Source organism: Ctenopharyngodon idella, chromosome 24, assembly GCF_019924925.1.
Source record: "Ctenopharyngodon idella isolate HZGC_01 chromosome 24, HZGC01, whole genome shotgun sequence".
NCBI lineage: Eukaryota > Metazoa > Chordata > Actinopteri > Cypriniformes > Xenocyprididae > Ctenopharyngodon > Ctenopharyngodon idella.
In genome coordinates this window covers 6,177,602-6,188,405 of record NC_067243.1, presented here as the reverse complement: position 1 = coordinate 6,188,405, position 10,804 = coordinate 6,177,602, and the positions used below count along the sequence as shown (strand labels likewise).

At 37.2% G+C, this 10,804-nt stretch overlaps 1 protein-coding gene across 3 annotated transcripts in view; it reads right to left on the bottom strand.

The window, feature by feature from the left end:
• Positions 1 to 822: 822 nt before the first annotated feature.
• LOC127507454 (neogenin) overlaps positions 823 to 10,804 on the bottom strand; it is a 135,377-nt gene continuing 125,395 nt past the window's right edge. The window contains exons 17-29 of one of the 3 annotated variants that reach the window (XM_051884577.1): positions 9,849 to 10,081; positions 8,749 to 8,887; positions 7,150 to 7,257; positions 6,771 to 6,965; positions 6,654 to 6,686; positions 6,331 to 6,390; positions 6,099 to 6,237; positions 5,577 to 5,785; positions 5,400 to 5,492; positions 4,933 to 5,085; positions 3,662 to 3,913; positions 3,177 to 3,289; positions 823 to 2,400 (exon numbers count right to left, since the gene is read on the bottom strand). In XM_051884577.1, the coding sequence (XP_051740537.1) occupies positions 2,317 to 2,400; positions 3,177 to 3,289; positions 3,662 to 3,913; positions 4,933 to 5,085; positions 5,400 to 5,492; positions 5,577 to 5,785; positions 6,099 to 6,237; positions 6,331 to 6,390; positions 6,654 to 6,686; positions 6,771 to 6,965; positions 7,150 to 7,257; positions 8,749 to 8,887; positions 9,849 to 10,081 (1,811 nt within the window). In that variant the 3' untranslated portion in view covers positions 823 to 2,316. The remainder of the gene's footprint in view (positions 2,401 to 3,176; positions 3,290 to 3,661; positions 3,914 to 4,932; positions 5,086 to 5,399; positions 5,493 to 5,576; positions 5,786 to 6,098; positions 6,238 to 6,330; positions 6,391 to 6,653; positions 6,687 to 6,770; positions 6,966 to 7,149; positions 7,258 to 8,748; positions 8,888 to 9,848; positions 10,082 to 10,804) is intronic. The other 2 variants (XM_051884578.1, XM_051884579.1) reach the window with 2 other exon arrangements.

Sequence of the window (10,804 nt, the reverse complement as noted above, 5' to 3'; positions counted from 1 at the left end):
GAGCGTCGTAACTTTGCAGATGTTGTTTATGCTCAAACAGCAACATTACACACTAAAGTTAAAAAAGTGAAATCATAATCAACCACCCCTTTAATTCTTTCCCCATTCTTTCCCCTGCTTTAAAAAAAAAAACAAATTGACAGCCACGCCAGCATTTTTGATAATTTTTTACAAAACCTTCATGGCCACCAGAATATTTTGGCCCCTCGCCCCCTACTGTATAACAGTGAAAACATGGATTGCCAGAAAATTCTGTCAATGGTTCGGAAAGAGTTATTGTGATATTACTTGCTAATAGTTTGTTAGCTAGCTAACACAATCTTACAGTTTAGTGATGTGACAAAAATGATTGAAATAGAATAAATCGTGTCACTTTGAGACTCCTTAATTGGATCACTTAAAAGTAACTTAATTCCATCAAGTTACTTGAACAAATTTGAGTAACTTGATTCATGTGGAACTGATGTTCATGATTAAATCATGTAAATTCAATACACTTTTTTCAGTGTGTGAAACAGCCATTTGACAACTCCCATGCTCTTTGTTTTAACCAGCGGTGTCCCACAGGGCTTTGTATTGGGTCCATTTTTGATTTGGCCACAACTTGCTTTTATCCATCAATGATTTTTCAGAGCATAAAATCAGCATTGATAATTTGTGGAAAGTAATGAGCTACAATCATTTACAATAAAAAATTATTGGATATCCAATCTTTCTCCATTGACCTCATCAAACCACAAATATCAGCAATATGTTTTCCAGCAAAAACCAAATGCAAATACGGTCTTATTTAATAATGTAACAAAATAAACAACAGTTAAATGTCTTTGAAACCAGCTGTTTACTTGTGACATCATTGTTATACATAAAATAGGTTCATATTTCACATGGCATCAGCGATTCATTTCAAATCCAAAATATAAAAAGTGCAAATGACAGTTGACGGTACACCGGCCATACAACATGGTTCAGTGTCTTCTTTTTTTTTTCTTAAATCTTCCCCCGTTATTGTAAACACAAACAACAACTTTATTCATAAGCAGACCTTGTTACAGCCACATTGACATTCATGACGTGAGAAACTGTACACGAGCAAGGCAGAGTTCGTCGCTGATATTTTCTTCCGCTCATTCTTTGGGAGAAGGGGTCGGCTAAACAGCACGGTGAAAACACAACGCAGAATATTTAACCGTTCATAACTTACATGGAAAATGTTTACAAAGCAATGTGTCGTCTTCATATAAAAACCAACCAAAACATGAATATATATAAAAATTGTCCTTTTTGAGAGTGTACAAAGTATTCATATAAGCAAACATTTGCAGTTCGTTGTATATCTATATATATATACCTCTCAAAGTACAAAAATCTGAGAGTCACTTGGCATTAAACTCCTTCATGATGAATCTCTAGGGCCCCAAAAACAGGCGTCAGGGTCCTGAGGAAGAGGAGCAGTACATGAGGAACTGGTTCATTCATTTGAGGAGTTTCTGAAGCACCAAAAATCAACATCACTGGATTTCGATGGAGTTTAGATGGTGATTCAGAGCATAAAGCGAGAACCGCAAGAAGTCGGCATGTCCATGAGGAGATTTCTGATGCATATTCAGACTTTTAATGCTACCAGCGTCCCAGAAACACTGAGATCTTCGTTTTCTCTCTAGATGAAGCATTTAAACATGATGTAAGACACTGAAATAAAGCCATGAGACATTCATGAGAATTCATGAGCAAACTAAAATAATTGTTTGTAAATTATTTGCAAACTGTTATTGTGTAAATTGCCACATTTAATTCAAATGCAACAACTAAAATGGTGTTGTTATAGACAATTTATGCAAGAATGGTTTGACAAATGTGTCATAATCATGATCCACACATACATTTCTGTGTAAATCATTCATAAATTCATTATGTAAATTGTTGTATTTATTTGCATGACAATTTACATAGGAATGTATGATTGAATTACAGCGAATTATTCAGCTTGCATTTCATGAATGAAGCCCAATGTATGAGCATGTGAGGTTTCGTCCTAAAAAGTGTAAGGAAAACATACATATACAAGCTAAAAATGTGGAACACGTAAATACAATCCCCCCCAAAAACATTAAAAACATGTTTTCTGTGCAGAACGGCTCAACCGAGTTGAGAAAATGGCATTCAGTTTTCATCGTTTTATAGATTTCTCTGGCAAGATCCATGCAGGATGAAGAAGATGAAGCGGCGATCCATTTTCAATCTGATCTGAGATCAGTTCATTCAAATGTCCAGGTTCTTCCTGAGGACGAGGTTCAGCCGTGTGATTGAAGCGATTCAGCCTGTGGTGATGGCGTTCAGGTCCTTCATCAAACCCTCCAGATGGGCCATTTCCTCGGAGAGTTCGTCCGTCTCATACGTCTGAGAGAGAGAGAGAGCCATGCCAGACGAGCCGTGTTAGAGTTAGGACTGAGGGATGCAAGACAACGGAGGGAAAGAACGACAAACTGAACAGAAAGAGGAAAAGAGAGGAACACGAGGGAGGGAAACGGGTTTGGAGCGAGAGAATAAAGCAAGACGCTACAGCGCAACCTACGACAAAACAAACAAACGCATGCATTTCAGAAGAGTGACGCAAATTAAAAAAGAAAAAAAGGAGCATTTCATTTTGGAGTTATTTAAAATTAGGCACAGAAAGAGAAAATGATTCAAATTGAGTCAGCCAGAGAGAGAGAGAGAGAGAGAGAGAAAAAAAAAAGAAATGGGTGAAAAGAGAAAAATAAATCAAATTAAACACAGATTCAAACTTTCGTAATAACAGGGCGCCAAGATCACACTTCACTCCAAAATTTAAAAATAGAAAACAAGAAATTCAATGTTGTATAAAGAAAATGCAATTATGTTTTTTTCAATTTTTATGAATGTTTTATTTAATATCCAAATATGTTTTAAATACAAATTTACAAAACAGAATTGAGTTCTTTTAGTGCACAAAAAGAGAATTTGGGGACTGTGTATTATTAATGTCTATTAAATATCTGTCATGATATAATGTTACAATATAAAAATAGGCTTCATTTTCTTTATGCAAAATATAATTTCTTATTTCTTTCCTTTGATTTTGGGGTGAAATGTGAACGAGACATGTTTCATAATCAAGCATTCACAGAAAATCTTCAAGTATCTCCAGCTCTCACCATGTCCAGCATCTTGCTGGTTTCTGATTGGTCAGGAGCACTCGGGACTGTTACTGCCATTGGAGCTCGAGCTCGATTCAGTGTCCCGATAGACGCGGTTTTCACGCCGGGCGCTGAAACACAGATAACAGCACTTGCTATGAGCTCTCCCACAGGTAAAACAACCAATCACAGTAGCTTTTCTTAAAGGTACACTATGCAAGGTTTGGCGCTCTAGTGGTTAATAAACAGAACTGCATGTGTCTTGTGGAAGAACATTGTAGCCGGAGCTACTTCTCTCTGTTGATGTCTTTGACGATGATGTCTGTGATACTGCGCAGCGGTTATCATCTAAAATAGTCTGAATATAAACACTTATTATAGACGCACTGTCGTGATTCAGGATAAGACAAAAACACGGTTTGGAAGATGGATTCTTGATGTGAATACACAAAAAAGTTACTAGTGTACCTTTAATGTCAAAATTGATTAAGCAGGAAACGGACCTGGTTGTGCCAGCAGAGGGGTGCTGGGTAAGGCGGTCTCATAGGTGGGCGGGTTATGGGCGGAAACAGTGACAGCTGGCACAGCGAAGCTCTTGAGCGGGTGTGCCGGTCGAACGTGGGCTGTTAGCGGGTTTATGCTCGGCGGCTCTTCCTCTTTGATCACCGCCTCTGTCTTCTGGAGCTCAGCTGTAGTGATGGGCTGACTGGGGGCAACCGGAGGTTCGGGTGCAGGGGGCTGATTCCTCACAGACTCTACACACACAGAAAACAATGAAGAAACAAATCAATGTTTAAAAATCAAAGTTTAAAAAATAAAATACTATACATATATATACACTATCATTTATTTGTATGTATTTTTTTAAATATTAAAAAATAAAAAAATATATAACAAGTTTTTATTATACTTAAAGAATAAATGTTGTATATATATATATATATATATATATGTATTAAAATTGTTATTAACATAAATATATTTAATATATATATATTATTTTTTATTAAATTAATATAAAATATATTTATACACAATTTTTAAGTGTAAATGTATATGAAAAACATATATATAAATTTTAAATGTAATTTAAAAAAAATACTTTTATAAATATACATATAATTCTATTTGTATTTTTAAAATAAAATATACAATATATTATTTTTATGTATTCATTTTATTAACTTAATATAAAATATATTTAATATATATAAATATATACAAACAATTTTTAAGTGTAAATATATTTGAAAAAAATACATATAAATTTTAAATTAGTTTTTAAAAAATTATACTAATATATATATATATATATATATATAAAAATTATATATTATACTTATATATAATTATATATTATACTTATATATAATTATATATATTATACAATATATAATTATATATATATTAAACAATACTTAAAACAACCAATGTATATATATGTAGGTTTGAACCTACAACCTGTCAATTACCAGCTCAGATCTTCAACCATAAAACAAAATCACCTTTTTTTATTATTTTAAAATCATTCTCAAAGCTCTTGAAACAGGAATATGTGTCAGTAGTTCGAATGGCTTTCTGACAGTAGATATATTACTCACACTAACAGCAGCACCAAAACGAATCATTTCCATGATACCATGTCTAAAGTACCTGAGTAATATGTTTATTTAATGTACTATGGTAACCTCTGAAGTAAATGTACCCTGTTATTAGCGTCTGACAGCATGACTGTACCCTGGTGCCGTGACAGTACAGCAGCTGTGAGTCTCACCTGCAGACGGAGCCCTGTCTAAGTATGTGTTGGGCGTGGCGGGCGCTCTCAGGCTGATCTGGTGATGAAGGTAGCCGCGCGGCGGGAGGTGATAGTGATGATGATGGTGATGAAGATGATCGAGGGAATGAATGGGGTGAGCACTAATCACAGCTGAGAGAGGACACACACACACACACACAGTGAGATCAACACGACAACACTTCTGTTCCACACTTAGTGAGCTGCTTCACACTGCACCCTACTAAGGCAGCATTCAAAATGAAACAACCTCACAAGAATATCCTAGCTGTTTAAGAGGGAAGCTCACTAGGTTTGGATCTAGCTATCATGACACAAGACGACAGGAAGGAACGGCACATGAACACTGCGCTCACATAGACAGCATGAAAAGCAGGTTGAGGTGATGTGGGACAATCAATGATTTTTGCTTGATTTTTCCTTTATGAACAGCTCTGTGAACTTACGTTGAGGCGGCTGAGAGTCGAATGGCATCATCATTTTAGATCTCACTCCCCTCCGACCGGCCATAGTGGACACGCTCTCCTCCACCTCATGACCTGGACACACACATACATGTATTTACAAAACAGATCCGGTCCTGGATGCTGACTGGTCAATACAGATCTTCATTTGAATCTCACCCCGTCTCTGATGGGCGGGCTCAACGGCCGGGTCCTGGGCGGTGCGAGGGATGGGCGTCTCTGTCATGACCGGGTTGGGGTCGGGTGATTTGTCCATGGGTTTGAGCTCCAGACGCTCATGATGGATCCAGAGATCAGGTGGTTTCAGGTCTTTAGACGAGCTCTTGTACTTGTGGGAGCCGGTGTTGGACTTACAGGCTGCACGCTTCCTGAAAACACAAACACAACTGAACATATTGAACAGGTTTCCACAGAAAAATTAACTGAAGCTGTTCATTAAAACACAAAGTTTCAGTATTTTTGGAGGGTTCTTGAGGGATTATTGTGCGATTGTTTTATTCTGTCAATCATTCTGAGAGATGAACTGTCAGATGATTCAGCTCTGACTGAAAAGTAATTCATAATTGTGTCGTGTCAGGCCTAAGGACTCTTTATTGGTGGTAAAATCACTGTTAGAGGAAAAAGTCTTGTTGCTTATTGTTTTAATATACAGATATATTAAAAGATGAGTGAAGAACACACTTCTTCTGATGGGAGTTGGAGCGGCGTGTGCACAGGACGGCCCCCACGACCACAGCGATGATGGTGAACACTCCAACAGAAACAATGACCACGATCACCAGGATATGATTCTCCTGGCTGCCCGTGATGCCTGGTTTATCTGACACACAGAGAGAGAGAGAGAGCGTTACTACACCGCAGGTCTCAGTGAGTTTACAGTGTCTGTCTTTAAAGTGAGCGTCTTCCTGTTTACCCATATTGGATCCAATCCCGTGCTCCGGCAGGGTCGGGTGACCGGGTTTGACTTGCAGCCCTATAGGCAACAAGACATCAGAGACATTCAGCTATCCCACAATGCATCTGACATAAATGGCATGTTATTGACAGTTTTGTAGCAGGGCTGTACACTATCTAGAATTGCAATAAAATTACATTTAAAGCTACAATTCAATACCTGTATATATATATATATATATATATATATGCATGTAAAACCAGACTAACATGTGAACAAATGAATTTCCTGTTGTGTGACTGTGCTTAATTTCCATTTGCAATAGAAACATGTTTGATTACCTTGATCACTTGACATTTTGTCAGATGGTTCAGCTGGAAATAAAGAGGAACAGAATGAATAAATGAACATAAGTTGATTTTAATAGGTGAGACTAAACAATGAGCTCCAGGTTTCACCTTTAGGGGTGCGGAACTGCACCGCGTCCGACATGGGTCCCATGCCTTTGGAGTTTCTGGCCTGGATCTTAAAGTAGTAGGCGGTGTCCAGCGTCAGTCCCTGAATCTGATGGGTCAGTCTGTTTCCCACCACGGGCTCCACGACCCAGTCGTGGACTTCAGCGTTGACATCGGTGCTGTAGTAGATGATGTACCCTGAGAGATGGAGAGATTCAAGACGTGCTTCTGAGGTCAGATTTTTCTGTTTGTATGGACGTAATAATCTGGTAACGTAACTCCTGTGATTGGCATCCCTAATGTAAATCATGAGAATGTCCGGCTAAAATGTATCATGCAAATAACGTCACAAAGCAAACACGGTGACCTGTTCTTCACACACCTGTGATTTTGCCGTTGGCTTCAGTCGGAGGCTGCCAGTTGATGTTGATGATTCGTGGATTTCCCTCTTTACTGATCACCGTCACATCTTTGGGAGCAGAGCTGGGAACTACACAAAACACCAAACCGCATTAAAGGGAGATAATACAAGTAAATAGTGAAAATGGAATGTAAATTACTGAAAACTGAAAGGTTATTAGAATACATCTGTCAAAACAATTAGTTCCAAAATCATGCTGAAATGCAAATGAGACACTAATCAAATATGCACTCATTTTGCATGCATCCTGAAAGCAAACATCTGTGTTTTACAAATTTGTATGTACTTTTTTTAGTATGACTTGATAACTAATATAAACAATGCCAACATCTACACACAAAACACTAATGATAATCATTTTTAAAGTACATATTATATAACAAAAGGCTCTTGCAATGATCATACATATGTAAACAGAATGGGAACTTAAGTAAAAAAACTGGTGCATGTATGTGATATTTATAACTATATATAATAGGGGTGTGATGAGATCTCACGAGATTAAAATGTAACGAGATTTCTCGTCAAGGTGAAAGCTGTCTCGTGACGGAGTGTGAGGGTGAAATTAGGACAGGATATGCCACCACTACGTTTAAACTACGCCTCCATGTTATTTTGCTTTTTATAGAAATAAAAATAGTTTAATTCAGTTGGATAACGGTCGCTTCAATCCCATCCAGCTCATCCAACACGAGCAGCAGAGCCGTACGTAGTGCAGCAGGAATCAGAGTTCACTGATCACATGACGAGAGGAAGTGACGAGATGACTGACAAGACCATGGTTGCACAACTGAGCCTAAAAGAGTCTGACAAATGTTGTAGAATTCACACTCAGCACTGCCGCTCCCTATTCACAGAGTACAAGCAATCACAAAATAGAAAGCGAAAGTAAAACGCGAGCGCGCATTAATGCGATTTCAATACCCCGCATTTTGAAATCGGCTCCCTGATGCATGCAAATATCTACCAATATGAAAGCTATCTTAGGCTGGGCTGTAGCTGTAACCATCTCTCAGCTCTGTATCATGCTTGAAGAAAAATGTGGTCTTATTTGCACTTTGAATATTGAGAGAGTACTTTGATTATGGTTGCACTTGTGTATGGTTGACTACAGAAAACTGTGTTGTTCATTTTTATTTGTAGTTTTTATTTCTATGATCAATTTGTGGAAAGGAGTTCAGATAGGAGGTCAAAAGTTGTGAAATCATCCAGGAGAGAAGCCAGTCAGATGAGTTTGTGGCAAAAACTTTTAGTGTTTGAGTATTGTTGTCTTTTACTGCATATGATAATTCATACTCAGAACTGAAATGACATTCATTACAAGATGATTAGTTAAAACATTTCAAATGCCCAGCAGACTTCGTCATTGAGGATTTCTTAAAAATACTGTGTAAAAATCTTGTCTCGCCTTGTTCTCGTGTTTTACCAAAATGAAGTTGTGTATATCGGTGTGAAAGAGAAAATGTTATAGAAAAAAGAATGTTTAACTGTCATTCCTGTAGTATTTCATCTTCAGAAAAGCATACATTCATGGATGCTTAAAATGGTGTATGATCTTACTGGACTCAAGGGTGGTCCCGTGGGCCGTCATACTCCATGTACTGCTCCTGCGGCTCTTGGTCACCATTACAGAGAACTCATAAAGTGTATTGGGTTTCAGAGCCGTTACCGTATGGAACAGAGACGTGGTGTTTGCCGTCTGACAAAACAAGCAACAGACAAATACATTAATAAAGACCCAAGTTCATCACTGCATACTCTTTCACATATGACTATTTTAAAATATAGAACATAGTCTTTAGTATGCAGTAAGAAATACCCAACTGGAATCTCCAATGCATTCTGAGTGTGCTCACTAGAGGGCGCTCAGAACAAGGAAATGACAAACACACTTTATAGTGAACACTGAAATACTCTCATCAGTACCAGTGTTATTTTAGTATCATTGAGATACCATTATAGTTTTTATTCATATTTTGAATTAGTGTTTTTCATGTTTTGCATTTTTAATGTTTGATTTAATTTCATAGTTTTTTTTTTTTTTTTTGATAGTTAATGTTTTAGTAATTTTGTTGTTTTTTTGTCTTTTTTTATATATTAATTTCAGTTCACATTAAGTTAAATTAAATGAAAATGTTGCATTGGCAACTATCTGAAATAAAATACTCCCCCCCCCCATTTTATTTTAGTTAACTTTTAGTTTATTTGTTTTTTTTATGGTTTTAGTTTTAAAGTTGGCATGAAATCAAAATTGACAATTCTTTCTTAATAGAATATTGCAGTATTTATTATAAATCATTTATCCATGCACATTAATACTGTTGTGCCTTTGTAATCCTGAATCAAAATAACTTCCCCTCCCTCTTGCAGTGACTTCTCTTCTCTGATGATGAGGGCAGGACAACCAATAGCAAACCACAACCATCCAATCAATTCCCCATGGACAAAATCAAGCCCCGCCCTACATTTGTTCTTGTTCGAGAAGCCGTTTAGTTTGAATATATACGTCACAATAGAGAAGAAAAGACTATTGCAATCGTTTCATGCCAACTTTACCTATAATAACCCTGTTCAGAACATCAGTTAAAGTGAAATGAAGCCGCTTCGAACAACAAACAAATCAAAATCACCAAATAACACTCCTTAAAGGCGGCTGATACCTTAAATTTGGTGTTGGCGGGGATGTTGGTCTTCCAGCGGATGGTGTAATATCTGGAATCAGTGATCTTCTGGTTCTTTGCGAGAGAGTTGTCGGCCCAGCTGACTTTGACGGTGTCGTGGCTGAGGACAGTGGCCTGAACGCCCACCGGGGGCAGCATGGGAGTGGGGTCGGGTGCTGGGGTGTATGGGTTATTGAAGAGTTCATAAAAATCAATATCAGGGTCTATGGGGTCTGACAGCAGCGTCACACACACACACAGATGAGTCAAATCATAATAAATGGAGAACAAACAAAAAAACAAACAAAAAAAAAAAAAATCACATGGGTTTAAAAAATATGGAAGGATTGATCAGCGTTAGACAGGAATAAATGGATTGATGGTGGACAAGTAAGAGGAAAAATGAGTGAAAAAGAGAAAGAGATATTATTAGAATTAAAAAGACCCATATTTTAACTAAAACAGTGCAAAAACATTGAATAATAATTGGTGTCAAATGGACAAGTCATGGATTATGCTGTATTTACAAAAATAGGTTGAAAAATGTAAGAAATAATCCAAGTTCAATACAATTTAAGCAATTAAAAGGACAGTATCTGTGACAACTGCTACAGAAAATAAATTTAACTCCCTCAGATTGTAAAAACAAACAATATTCATGTGCACAGCAATGCACTTACACAATGGAAGTCAATGATAAGTGTCATTTGTTGGCTAAATCGTCCTTTTTTTGTTTTATCAGTGGGGGTACTTTTCTTAGTCGATGAACTTCTGGTTACACACTACTGATATATTTCCTAAATTTTTCCTCAATAATAATAATAATATATGTTGAAAACATGGGTCGGGGTTTCGGGGAGGGCGTTGGGTTGGTTTGTGTCTTATTTGTTTGTGGAGTTCCACAGGGTTCCCTGTTAGGACCAATTTTGTTTTCAATCTACATGCTTCCACTAGGA